This window comes from Protomyctophum parallelum, assembly GCF_964188405.1.
Source record: "Protomyctophum parallelum genome assembly, chromosome: 7".
Classification (NCBI taxonomy): domain Eukaryota; kingdom Metazoa; phylum Chordata; class Actinopteri; order Myctophiformes; family Myctophidae; genus Protomyctophum; species Protomyctophum parallelum.
The window spans coordinates 21,053,391-21,068,132 of record NC_139705.1 but is presented as its reverse complement, the minus strand read 5'-3'; the positions used below and the strand labels follow the sequence as shown (position 1 = coordinate 21,068,132).

The 14,742-nt window shown below is 43.8% G+C and overlaps 1 protein-coding gene across 5 annotated transcripts in view; it reads right to left on the bottom strand.

Moving 5' to 3' along the window:
- Positions 1–14,742, bottom strand: part of wnk3 (WNK lysine deficient protein kinase 3) — a 68,802-nt gene that overhangs the window by 4,404 nt on the left and 49,656 nt on the right. For 4 of the 5 annotated variants that reach the window (XM_083769367.1, XM_083769370.1, XM_083769371.1 and 1 more), the window contains 6 exons: positions 14,410–14,662; positions 11,054–11,142; positions 10,428–10,759; positions 4,284–4,519; positions 3,801–3,890; positions 3,417–3,583 (listed from right to left, as the gene is read on the bottom strand). In XM_083769367.1, the coding sequence (XP_083625493.1) occupies positions 3,417–3,583; positions 3,801–3,890; positions 4,284–4,519; positions 10,428–10,759; positions 11,054–11,142; positions 14,410–14,662 (1,167 nt within the window). The remainder of the gene's footprint in view (positions 1–3,416; positions 3,584–3,800; positions 3,891–4,283; positions 4,520–10,427; positions 10,760–11,053; positions 11,143–14,409; positions 14,663–14,742) is intronic. The other variant, XM_083769369.1, reaches the window with a different exon arrangement.

The window sequence follows — 14,742 nt, the reverse complement described above, 5'->3', positions numbered from 1 at the left end:
CCCACGGGGCAGGTGGAGCGAAATGCCTTCACGACGGACGACGTACGTCGCGACGTATATTTTTCCGTCGCAACGTATATTCGAGTACGTCCTGGCGTAAATATCAATTCGTCCCGGCAGAACGGACTCGTCGCGGCTATATCTACCCGTTTGCGACGTAATATGTTGGCTATTATTTTCCGTCGCGCCAGAACGGGACTCGTCGCAGCTATATCTACCCGTTGTGGCGTGAGCTGGACTCGTCGCGGCAGAACGTGACTCGTCGCGACTATATCTACCCGTTTGCGACGTGCGCCTCGCCGGTCCGGTCTCCAGGCGAGCCTGCGTCCTTCATATATTTTTTTTTCTGCTCTCGTTGGACTTAACTTTAAAAGTCCAATGGAACACCTCTTTGTAACGGGTCGCTGTAGTATAGTGGTCTAATTCCTTGCCTCTCTATTCTTTTTTGCTGAGGACGCTGGTTCAATTCCCGCTCGCGGCAAACCAAAATTATTATATTTTAGACAGACAGACAGACAGACAGACAGACAGACAGACAGACAGACTGCCTGTCTGCCTGCCTGTCTGCCTGCCTAATGTATTGTAAATAATGTATTCATTCCATACGGCTATTTTTTTTTAATATAAAAACTTTTGTCTTTCGCGCGATTCGAACCAGCGTCGTCAGCACCAAAACATTGAGAGGCGAGTGATTAAGCCGCTGGACTACAGCGGCCATACGTTACAAAGAAGTGTTTCATTGGACTTATAAAGACAATAGCACCCAGCTGCAGTCTCGCAAGGGGAGGGACCGGAAGTGCTTTTATTTCCGGCTTCCACGTGCACAAGCGCACATACACGCACGCGAAATATAATGCGCGTGCACGACACGCACTTGCTGGTGCGCGCTTAAATGCCGGGTGTATATAGTACCATCTGTGCTTAAACATAATTACGTGGTCGGTTTGGAAAAGTTTGAAGTAGTTTGTTGTAGGTAATATTTTAATTGAAAGCTTATTAGTTGGTGGTATAAGTGTGCATATTTGAAGAAATGCAAATCTAACAATAATAAAATGATATGCAATAATAGGCTAGGCCTATATGGTCGATTATAACATAATGATATCAAGGCATTTAAGTAATGTAATAAGTTGCTATAACCCCGTACCCCTGTCCCACACACACCATGTCCAGACCATAGATCACAGACACACGACCATATGCATTTAATTTACTATGAAAACCTGCATTTCCCGTCAGTCAGTCAGTAAGTGTGTCATGTCACGCCTCGTGTCATGCCTCCATATATGGTCACGCCTCATGACACGTCACACCGCCATATATGGCCGTTTCCATATGATATAAGATCCCGACACTGACCTCATCAAACCCTGGATAGCCATACATTGAAAAGACTGGATCATCACCTAGATCTCCATATATGGAGCTGAGGCGGCCAGCAACTCTACATCTGACCTCATAATGTAATAATCAGCTCATAATGTAATTAAAAGACGAGCACATAACTTAATAGATTTTTCTATAATGTAATAATGTGTTACATTAAGAACCTCCACATAGGCGACTCATACTGTAATAAAACTTCATAATGCAATAATGTCTTTATAATGTATGAGCTGATTATTACATATTGCATTATATTTCGCGTGCGTGTATGTGCGCTTGTGCACGTGGAAGCCGGAAATAAAAGCACTTCCGGTCCCTCCCCTTGCGAGACTGCAGCTGGGTGCTATTGTCTTTATAAGTCCAATGAAACACTTCTTTGTAACGTATGGCCGCTGTAGTCCAGCGGTTTAATCACTCGCCTCTCAATGTTTTGGTGCTGACGACGCTGGTTCGAATCGCGCGAAAGACAAAAGTTTTTATATTAAAAAAAAATAGCCGTATGGAATGAATACATTATTTACAATACATTAGGCAGGCAGACAGGCAGGCAGACAGGCAGTCTGTCTGTCTGTCTGTCTGTCTGTCTGTCTGTCTAAAATATAATAATTTTGGTTTGCCGCGAGCGGGAATTGAACCAGCGTCCTCAGCAAAAAAGAATAGAGAGGCGAGGAATTAGACCACTATACTACAGCGACCCGTTACAAAGAGGTGTTCCATTGGACTTTTAAAGTTAAGTCCAACGAGAGCAGAAAAAAAAATATATGAAGGACGCAGGCTCGCCTGGAGACCGGACCGGCGAGGCGCACGTCGCAAACGGGTAGATATAGTCGCAACGAGTCACGTTCTGCCGCGACGAGTCCAGCTCACGCCACAACGGGTAGATATAGCTGCGACGAGTCCCGTTCTGGCGCGACGGAAAATAATAGCCAACATATTACGTCGCAAACGGGTAGATATAGCCGCGACGAGTCCGTTCTGCCGGGATGAATTGATATTTACGCCAGGACGTACTCGAATATACGTTGCGACGGAAAAATATACGTCGCGACGTACGTCGTCCGTCGTGAAGGCATTTCGCTGTCTCTCCCACGGGGGCCATCCCATATGTAGGAAGGCCACCCGGGGGTCCCCGGACCCGGCCGGGCGGCCTGGCAGGTCCCTGCAAAAAAACAAAAAAAACAATCCGGGACCTCCATGATTTTTAGGGACTCGCTCCACTTTTCTACCCCAGAACAGAGCCTCGTCTGGGACGTGTCGAGTCCCTAAAAATCACGAAGGTCCCGGATTTAATTTCTTTTGCGATTTTCGCGATCGCAGCAGGGTCTCCCCCCCTCTCTCTCTCTCCCCTCCTCTCTCTCTTGAGTCTTCCTCCCCCCCTCTCACACACACACGTGTGTGCGCCGCGCCCACGCACGCACACTCACTTGTGTTGCCGCCGCACCCACGCACGCACGCACACTCACTTGATCCGACACTGTCTGACCATTGCCCCGTCGGCTATTTGTATGTCGGAAAAAAGACCTGCACCCCAGTAAATACAATATTTGGTGCAACTTTGCAACTTTGAGTTTACTACATTATTTTTGGGACATGCACATTTTCAGACGGGAAGATCTGATTCATACCCATTCGGTATTCTGATATCTGCATATATTTCTGTACACATCATCCATCTCTCCCATAATTATGCTTTATTTTATTTTTTATTTGTTTCTGTTCCTGTCTAAAAATGAAAAAAATAAAAAACCACTATTTGAAAAATGGTTGTATAATATGATTGTGGATGTCCCTAAATAAAGAATACAAAAATATTGTGGGATTATGTGCGACTAAATGGTACGTAAATCTTGTTGCGAGCAGGAGTGGTCCGAAATGAACTGTGGGCGATCAGAAAGGAAACAATTGCAAGTGTGGACAGGAATGGTCACAAAACATATTTTTGAGGAAATGTCCCTTTTCTGATAATATTACCTTGACTACGATTAAAACTAGGGTAAATTCAGAAACAGTATGTTATTTTTGTGTTTTACCTCAGCTGGCTGGCTCCAGCTTCCAGCCAACTCCTGCACCTGCTGAATCTGCTTGATCTGATTGAGCGACGGCTTTGGAGGAGTGGGGCCCACCGTCTCCTTCGTCCAATCATCAACAAGTTTGTGCAATTCATCTGTGAATGTGCTCTTCCTAGGAGGACTCTGGTCTGCAGTAATACAAATAATAATAAACTATTTGTACAGCAGTTTAAAACAGTTACAAAGTACTTCATATACCATTCAAAATGAAAAACAAAGGAAAAATTGTGTGAGAAGTAACAGACCGAAGCAAGTCTATAAAAGTTTGAAGTGAAGCGAACACTTCAGCGAGCATCATCATCGCTGACTGTATGTTGCCTCCATTTTGATATCGACAAACCTCACCTTTTTTGGTTGTCAGTGATGTGGGATGGTCTGGGTTGCAGTACAATCTGCTCTGTTCACCACCTGAGAAACTACTGGACTGCTGTATGCCTGTAGGAGAGCCATAATGAAATAGTTACACAATGTCAAAGGAAGAGAGAGACAGAGACATAGAGGAATTGTTAAGTGAAATGATGAGGGAAGAGTTAAGGCTCATACATAGTCTGGATTTTCGGTGGTGAGGTGACCACCGAACTACAACATGATGTCACAAGCCGCGGTGAAGAGCAAACCACCGCCACCGCTGCAGCCCTTCTCTCTGTTTTTACTCGCCACCGCTCAACGTTATTTCAGCTCCGGTGGTCAGCTCACCACCGGAGCGGTGGTCACCTCACCACCGAAAATCCAGACAATGAATAGGCCTTTAGAGAAACATTGGGTGGAATATGTAGGGGTAAAAGAGGAATGTTGAATGGAATATGAATGTGAAAAAGGTTACTGCACCAGGATGTGCAACTCCATTGTTGTCCATATGAGAGTGAGGCCGAGGCCGAAGCTTGACTTTGAGCGGCCGGGACCTACGAGGGGAGAGGGCCGGGGGGCCTGCTGGCAGGGGAGGGGTCCGGGGCAGAGGGAGAGGCAGGGTCTGCCTGTGGTCTTTGAGCGAGCGGAGCTGTCTGTACAACTCCTGCAGCTCCCTGTTCTGCTGTGACTGCAGCGACACCACTTCTTTAATGTGCCTAAAGAGAAATGGGTACAAAACAAGAATGAGGTTTTCAAAATCATGAAATTATTTGGTGTGAAAATCTCTGGGCTAATTGGGCAAATTGTATGGGCATTAGCCATAGGCATAGCCATAGGGTACGGTAGGCTAGCAGCATTTGACATACATTTCATCACCAGTACGGTTGGTGTACCTCTGTTTGAGGAGAGGTTGAGTGAGGAGATTCTCAAACACTGCTGTATGACATTATGTGACAACAAAGACTTGGGGCTGTATTTTGCGTGTCTTAAGTACCAGGTCTTATTACTCAACTTAAGACCTGGAGGCGTGATCAATGCGATTTGGCTATTCTGAGTGGCCAAAGAGCATTGACCACACCTCCAGGTCTTAAGTTAAGTAATAAGACCTGGTACTTAAGACATGCAAAATACAGCCCTTGAACTCTAAGTGATGTTTGTTGCCAAAGCCAACCAGTTGCATTTTACACCAATGCCTTGCCTATATAGTATACACTACACTACACTACAGTATCAGTATGTCATGAAGACTTTGAATACATTTAATGAATGTCACAATGACCTTGACCTTTGACCACCTAATTCTAATCTTCTTTGAGTCCAAGTGGCCGTTTGTGCCAACTGTAAAGTGCGTCAAGGCGTTCCTGAAACATTGCATTCATGAGAATGGGATGGGATGGGCGGACAGACGGACAGATGCACAACCTGAAAACATAATGCTCCAGCCATGGCTGTCTGCCGCAGAGGTATAAAAAAGAATACTGGGAATGCACGGAAATAACTGACCCAAGTTAGATTAAACAATTAGACTTCTTCTCACGATGGCCTCTTGCCATGTCCTTCAGTTGTCTGGAAGACAACCCGCATGGCCATTCCTCCAATCTCGATCCATGCCGAATAGAGGTCTGGATAAACTCTCAATTGAAACAATGGATAGAATGAGCTAGCAGCTCACTCCCTGGGGCTTAGCTAAAATGTGATTGAGTGGTAACAGGACCAGAGTCTGTCTGTGTTTTTTCCAACCGGGTGCAAATTCTATTCAATCTAACAATTTATATAGCAGCAAAATTGGCAGACAAATTCATTAAAACATTGCCTAGGGTATGTGCTCTGCACAATATAAACAAACACGACACACATCAACAGCTTTTGTTGGTGTACCGTTACTTTCTGCAGTAGCCATGTTTGTTTCACTGAGTAGTAGTCAACTCTCCAGAAGGACTGGGAAGGCTTTTTGAAGCAAAGGTTTCCAAGTGGCCAACTCTGATACCGCAACCTTAAACCCAAATCAAGAAGGAGCTAAACGGACTGGACCAATGGGTTCGACTCACAAGGCTTGCACATGGAGGTAGTTTGTGAAACGTAGATGCATAATAAAGGACACTAATGCTCATGAGCCCATGATGTCATCAAACCCACTGGCCCAAACCTGGAAGGATAGATACCTTAGTGGGCTCTCCAGATAATATAAAGCTATAGTTTAGAAACGTCAATAAATGGCTTTTTTGCTAGCTGTCCAGCTAAGTTGCTAAGTGAAAACGGAGGCATGTTGTGTCTCAACCACTCCAATGTTGCATTGGTAAATGTATCTCTGGTGGGAGGCTATTTTAAAGATGTCACAGTGCACGCACGTCGCTTAACAGTTAACACCTACACTACAGGTCACACAATGGACCACTGACATGTCTGTCTGTCTGTCTGTCTGTCTGTCTGTCTGTCTGTCTGTATACGTGAATGTTTAGGATACCAACAGAGGGTCCTGTTGCACCACTCACTTCAGACAGGTCTGATTTAAAACTTTGTTGAGGTGTGAAATTAAGGTCTGTTTTTAATCGATGCATGTGTGTGTGCGTGCTCCTGAAAAATCTCTGGGCGGAAGGCGCGGTACTGCGTGCAATGACTAATGCAACACTGAACCAATCACAGTAGCAACCAACTACTCAGGTTATGAGATTGATGAGACACATGCTGGCTGAGGCCTCAAACATTTTAGTGTACTGTTTAAGTTTGAAACGAGTAATGTACTGTCCGGCCACCATCCTGAATTAGATTTACAGGCTAGCAGAACTAACAGTGTCTCTATAATTAGAAACGCCTGCATTTGAAGAAACATGAGCTATGTATGGGAATCACTCAAGGTGAATGAAATCATGATTCATATCGTTTCATAAGGGGTTGCTGACGTAAGCACACAGTACTTTGCGCTTGACAGGAAGTCCCCCCCTCCCCCTCCCCGAGAAAGCAAGCCTGGGATCCATGGTCATTGTGCCTTGTTGCGAGTGCAGCTCATATTGCTCTTTCTCTCTTGAACGCAGTGTCTGCACTCTGCAGACTGAGCCCAGTGCCTATGTGGACGTATAATCAGTATTATCGATCCTATAGGGCCAGTGCATAGGGAGGAGTTTCACTCAGAACGGGTTATTCTGGTGGCCATTTTTCTACCTACCAGTAGGCTAGTAGGCTACTAGGCTATAGTAGTAGACTGCAGTGCTAGGCTATATTTTCCAGCCTCACTGTGGAGACATATACCATTGTATGTAGATATACACTTAAATAAACACTATGGTTTGGGTGTCAGATGACAAAATAACATAACCTTGATCCACAACAGTATTTGGGTCTGCCCTGTCCGTTTTTATACTCTAACTTGTCTATTCCACCGCGGGCCGTCAGAATTATGCTTCCATTGTAGCTTTGCAGTGCGACTGCGTTGACTGTCGGCGATATCAAATAATTAAATACACGCTGTATGGTTTCTTTGATTTGGGTGTCAGCTGACAAAATATCATAACCTTCAGCAACATTCCCAAACACATGTATGCTCTGCTCTCTACCTGTCCTCAAACGAGCATGACAGTGTAATCAAAATAATAATGGTCAGATCGCATACAGACAGATTATTTATTTACTGCGGAGAGAACGTATGTTTGACTGTTCACTCGTCACTCTCGTGGTGTTTTTCCCCCTCTCCCTGGTTCCGTAAGGATATGTCCACATGTCTTCTCGTCAAGTAAGATGTAAACATTGAGAACTGTTTTGACGTGAGGAGAGGGGAGGCGGCTATCAGATCAGAACACCAGAACACCAGCAAATAATAATAATACCACCGTCGATCCAGAGCCATAGAGTAGAAGAGTTGTGACATGTCAAAGATAGTAGAGAGATGGAAGATGGTGTACTGCAGTGACAGTGTACACACCAGTGTCACTGACAAGCAAACTTACGAACTACAGACTGACAGCCAAGTAGCCTAGCATCCTACTAGCCTACATGTAGGCAGAAAGATGGCACCCAAATAAGCCAAAATCCTACCGAACGCGTCACTATGCTCACCCCTATAGGAAATGGACAACTAAATGGGTGGTTGAGATGAGAAACATCTACATAGTCATAAAATCATCCATCGGAAAACAGGAAATAATGTAATAATGGTGTATGGCCTCCCAATCCAGTAGTGAACTGTAGTAAAGTTACTACATTGCAGTTTGCGATTGAAGCCACACAAAACTAATTGCAATGCAGTGTTGAGTGAAATTAAGTCACACTCTACACAGGATAAATTGGAATGGTATTGCAGGGCCGGCTGCAGGATGAAATGACTAAGGGTGCAGATGAAAATTCTTAGGGTGCACAGGAAATAGTGTTATTTTATTTCAACATACAGCTATAGCGTTGTTAAATCAAATGGGGTGATAACTGTACAAGTGCCTCCAGAGGGCGCTGTGGACTGTAGGGGTTTGGAGAAGTGTAGGACGGTTGTTACAGAATAAGAATGGCATGTCTGTGACCGCAGCCCTGCACTGCATATTTAGTAAAACTTGTATCAGCCTGTTGTTGAATGATTTAACAATGAATAGCTGAATGCTGAAATATTTACTGCTGTTAAATAGGCAGCATTTATTTAATTTAAGTGTGGTATAGCTACAATCTGCAAACTATTGATAAAGTATTCAATCAATCAAAAACCTGAGTTTCCGTCTGTTTCTACTGCAGCCGCAGCAGCATTTATTGAATTAAGTGTAGCCTACATGCATGCTACTGCATGCAATCTGTTATAAAGTATTCAATCAATCAATAAAAATAAATTGTCTGAACTGCAGCCACAGCCAGGTCGGACACATTTTCTAAAGCATAAAGCACTGTGCAAACTTATAAACCTATTCAGTCCCTTCCTATAAGCAGAACAGGCAGTTGCCTAGGTGCCATGAGAGGAGGGGGGCAACAACCAACCATGCATTCTTTTTTTAAACTCATATACATATTTTTATCATCATTAATTGAAAAAGTTTTTAATTTTTTTTAAGTTTTGACAAATCTAAGTTTGGGGCATCACAATAACACACCCTCTGACTGAACTGACATCCCCCATGTCAGTTCATGGGTTCGGTGCCCCCCACCCCGGGGGACACCAAAAATCCTGCCTAGGGCACCAAATTGGCCCCCCACCCAGGGGGACACCAAAAATCCTGCCTAGGGCACCAAATTGTTAGGGCCGGCACTGTAATAAACGGATCGCCTGAACTGCAGCCCAGCCAGTGAGCCAGGACCCAGGGCAACATTTTCTAAACCAACATAAGTTCAAAATTATACATCTGTCAATGTGGCCATGGTGGAAAAACAAAAATAAATAAGATGAGATACTAAGCTATAGTCTCTGGTGGGTCACGTCACGCTGACTCGTGCAGCTCAGCAGCTAGTGGAGAGAGAGAGAGAGAGAGAGAGAGAGAGAGAGAGAGAGAGAGAGAGAGAGAGAGAGAGAGAGAGAGAGAGAGAGAGGCGCGAGCATCTCGCTCGTTCAAAAAGACAGCCATTCCTTCACCAAGTTCACCATTCTGTTGCTACTGCTGCAATGATACAAAAAATAGAATAGTGAAAAAGAATTAAGCCTATAGCATAGCCTAAAATAGCCTGTTTCAGACAGACATGACAAATAAAACCAGCAGAACAAAATATGCCGGCTAAATTCCAACTGAACCAGTCAGTAGATTGCAGCCTACCAATAATTAGGAAATGTCCGACATGGAAAGCAAAAGGCAGCACCAGCCTCCCAAACCAGCTAATGCTAAATTAGCTGTTTTATTGTAAAATATTCGAAGTTGGGTAGGATTGTAGCTCCATGGCTTCTCTGTCCCCAAATCAACCGGCGGCGGGTGTGTGGTGTGGTGGCAAGCTTAGGCTTACCAAGGTGGAGTTCTTCCAGCTAGAGGAGAGGGCAGATCTTCGGTCTTTGAATCACTTTGTTTTAATTTGTTTTGCACGCTTTTACTTTCCACAACAAAACACAACAGGAGTCAGGACGAGGTGAAACTATAGGGTCAAAATTCAAATCACTAAACTGTCCGTGGTGCCACTGCTTACTGCTGAATAACAGGCTACTGCCTGCGCAGGCAGGTGATTGTAAATTGTGGAATTAGACTGGAGCTGCGCTGCAACGACAACTAGCAATTGATAGGCTGGCTGTGGCTATATAATATTACTGGGTAAAACTGCGTGTTTTGATACTGTTATTGTTATCTCTATGACAATTATAATATTCTGAATATATTTTTGTTATTTTTGATATTTTCATAACTTTACATAGAACATAAACTGAGGGTGCACATTTTGCACCCCCAGGCACCCCTGTGGCGCCGGGCATGTGGTATTGTCCCCGCATTGACAAAATGGTTGCTTGTGGGCATGTTGACTAGTGTGGTGACAGTCTACATCTTTGAGGGGATGCACACACACACACACACACACACACACACACACACACACACACACACACACACACACACACACACACACACACACACACACACACACACACACAAATTAACCCCGGTCCAGAGATGACATAGCCTTCACCCACATCATAAAACATTTCAAGTCAATACTGATCCCACGTTCCCTTCCCTGTCTCACTTCTCTCTGAGCTTGTGTAGTTCTCTCCTCAGGTCATCATCCTCAAGTTCACCCTCATCATCATCGCTGCTGCCCAAAGGAGAGTAACCATGTCCATGACCTCGTGGAGGGTGGGCCAATGACGGTGTCCTCCTACCCTCCTCCTTCTCTCCCTCCTTCCCCCGGGTTCTTCTCCGCTCCCTCTCTACGTCAGGAGACACCGGGGAACTGTCGGTCAGTGCCTCATCTTTCTTGGTTTCGGCCTGCGTGACAGAGAAGCGCCCCACTTTCCTGTGGCCAATGTCCTGGCCCTTGGGGGGAGAGGCTTCAGGAGGCTGAGGCACTGGAGTCACCTGATGGAAAGATAAATGTTATATGGGCAAACAAAATAATAATAATATATACTTTCTTATTCGGATCCGGTCAGTGTGGGGAACCAAGGGCAAAGTGGTCAGATTCAGAACCCAAGTCCTTGCGCTCACAAGGAGCATATGGTCTGTGTACTACCCGGCAGAGGCATTTGAGGTTAAGAATTAAATTGCATATCGGATTAAAAAAACCATCCTTAACACATTCCTTATGATTATGGGCATTCTATAGCCATATCACAGATGGTGGCTTTATAAGGTTGCATGCAATGTCCCCACCTGAAATCGTCCTTTGCGCGACTGTGGTGGATCTAGCGGGACAAACTCCTTAATATCCTCCTTTATAGCTTGACTGCTAGGGTGGCCATCTAATAAAGAGATCAGGGAAATGAAAAACAAATAGGGGAGAGACAAGGACACCGGAGACAAGAACACAGATAAGACGACACACACAAATGAAGACGGACACAGACAGACCGAAGCATGCAGGAACAGAAAAGAATTACAGCACAGAGGGATGTACCAAAGCAGACAGACATAGACACACAGACACAGAGTTAAAAAGAATCCACAAATATCATGACACATTAACAACCTCTGTGACTTACATGATTTCACATGCATGGAACTATGAAAACGTGTATTTATATTGAATACTGTGTGGCAGTCATCATTTTCTTTCGGTGAAAGCAATTAACTCAACAATGTAAGTAAGCGTTTGTGGTAGTAAAAAAGCAAATGCTTTAAGCAAACAGACTATACGTTATGGGGGATGTGGGGAGGGGTGGTAAATGTGTTTAATAAATAAATATATATCAATAAATAAACAGAAAGTCATTAAACAGAATAAAGGAATATTATGGAATGTCAGTTGGAATGCTTAATACAGTGATACCCTCACCCACCCACACATCCACTCTCTCCATTCTTACTGACTCACTGTTCCACTCATATACCAGCCAGCAGAGATCAATATCACCTTTGAAGTCTGCGCTGAGATTCGCAGTGAGATTGTTCAGTGTGTTTGGTATATGGAACACTATACTAACACAACACTAACAGTGTGTATATGGATTTGCTGCATCATTTGAGCACTTGGGGATGAGCAGCATGTTTATGGAGTTAACCCATAATGTTATTGCCATATAGACACACATATGCTGAATGCAATGCACAGACTGTGCATTATCATGTCACACATATGCTCAAATAACAATATCTAAACATGGAGCTACATTACTGCTACACACATAAAATATATAAATGCAAGGATGTTAGCTTACTAAAATATAAAGCTTTTTCAAGCTTAAAGGAGTAGTTCACCTAAAACACGACTTATTTTCTAGCAATTACACAATCCATGAATGATGAAACCTTGAAATCATGGAGATTTTCCCGTATTCCTGAGCCAATAATTTGTCAGTAGGAGACTCAGTTGGAGAATGGAGACTCTTCGATCGAATCGCTGGTCATCAAATTATTGGCTCAGGAATAAGACAACATTTTAGGGGCGTGAACTACTCCGTTAAGCTCGTTCCATTCATCGCTTCATGCAACGGCGTTGTACAACGGCAATAGCTGGTCTACAAGCTCACAACAACCTGCTGTGATCTCGTAGGTCTGCTATCTTTGGCATGCAACGCCGTCGTTGGATGAAGCATGAATTAGGCATAAGCCATACACAAAGCAGCTAAGAAGGAAACTGACAGTAACTTGTAAGCCCTGGACAATGTACACAATATGTAGCAGAAATGATGACTTTCATCATAATCTGGATATCACATAGTTGCAAATTGCGCTAAGTAGTGTCCATAAACAGCATGCCATGTACAGCATAGTATGCAGCTCTCATGGCGTGATGCTGAATGAGCTGACTCTGTCATGCCAAGTATATCCTCAGTGCGCACAGTAAAATCCTCAGTGTCATTTGAACTCTGAGTGGACAAATGGGAACCACGGTCCACGGGTTCATTTTAGGGATGCACCGAAATTGAAATTCTTTGCCGAAACCGAATACCGAATATAGGAAACAGTTGGCCGAAAACCGAATACCGAATATCCGAATATGATTAATATTATACATCTTTTTTCCTACCATTGCTGTCATGGCCGTACCTTAAAGCTACCTGATTTATTTAAAATAAATGTTTATGGCAAAACTTAACTTAAATAATAATCACTATTATGGGTCCATAAAACATTTATTCAGCTCTTTTGAATGCATTAATTGCATACACTATTCGGTGATATATTTTCTGCCTATTCGGGCCGAAACCGAACATTTTCTGCGGCTGAATATTCGGGGCATCACTACTTAAATTAGTATGTTTATACAGAGTAAGTACAGAATAAATAATCTCTCAATCACCTGGTAATGACTGTGACACAGTCCTGTATCTGAAAGGTCAGAAATGCAGTCCTTGCAACCACAATGTTTCCAGCCAGACAGGTCTAGTCCAGAATGCCACTTAAGCACTACAAATAGCAAAAATTGTTGACCTACAAGCTTGTAGATGTTTGGAAAATGTGAAAGATTTAGAAAGCTTTTGCCTATAATGCCATGTTGAAAGTGGTTATCACTTAACATACCTACACCCACACAGTATCATTGGTATGAAGTGTAACTGAATATCGCTGTTTTAGTATCCTCACTTAACCCATTAACCTGAGTTTGATTCTACAAATGTTATATTATGGTTATGGCAAAACTTAACTTAAATAATAATCACTATTATGGGTCCATAAAACATTTATTCAGCTCTTTGAATGCATTCATTGCATACACTATTCGGTGATATATTTTCTGCCTATTTGGGCCGAAACCGAATAGGCCGAAAATGCATATTTAGCCATTTTCTGCCGAATATTTTCTGCGGCCGAATATTCGGTGCATCACTAGTTCATTTGTTTAAATTTGTACACTCTCAAGAGTTAAATGAACACTGAAAATACAGTACATTCTCAATTGGACCACGCAGTGACTTATTCTGATCTATTTGTGTATAGACAAGATAATGTCTGTGATAATGAGATTTGGTGCCAAGGTGCATGGTGGTGTCAACTACTCTGTGCCAGCAGGTGGGTGGGTGGGTGGAGGTGAAGTGAGATGGGTGGTGTGGGCAGTGCCTGAGGACTGGGGGTTCAGCCGGCCGTTAGTCCAGAGAGCTCATCTGCAACTGGGGAGGGGCATCAGACTCCTTTTATGCCAACATCCTCCGACCTACACTGTGCCAATCTCCCACCCTTTTACTGTATACTCGCCACTGTTCTCGCCAATGGGTGAGTGACCCATGCAAAAAGAAAGATTGCCAAAAAAATGAAATTTAGTTAAAAAGAAAAAAAGGGGGGGGGGGGGGGGGAAGCAATTCAGCAAAATCAAATAATTCAAAAAACAATAAAGTATGTTGTGATATCGACACTGACACTATACAGGGATTACAGTCACGTTACAATGTACAAAAAAAATACTAATTTAGCCATAAACAGTTTCAAATTAATAAAGATTAATTCCTGACAGTCTAGAACATTACATCTACTATGTTAACACTAATAACGAGACATTAGGTTTTAAGTCCATGCCCCCAACACCCCATGCTCTCTCTCGCTCTCTCTCTCGCTCTCTAAGAAGACGCTACCTTGCTGGACTCTGGGCTTCTTGAACAAGCTGGCGGAGTGGCGCAGTTTGCATGCCCAGCTTTTGAATTTGCGAGTCCAGGATTTCTTGCTAACAGGATTTCTGATACTAGGACATGTCAGGTTTAGGCCAAAATATCCACCTCCTGCATTGTGCTGCTGCTGCTGTCCGGCCCGGAGAGGGATCAGTTGCTGATGATTAGGGGGCCACGTTGCGTCTCCTGTGGTACTGAAGTCAGAGTGTGGGGGGACAGCCTGGGGATAGGGGCAGGTGGGGAGGACGGTAAAGGGAATAAGGCACAGTGACAATTAAGGGTAGGTGGCTGTACAGGGTT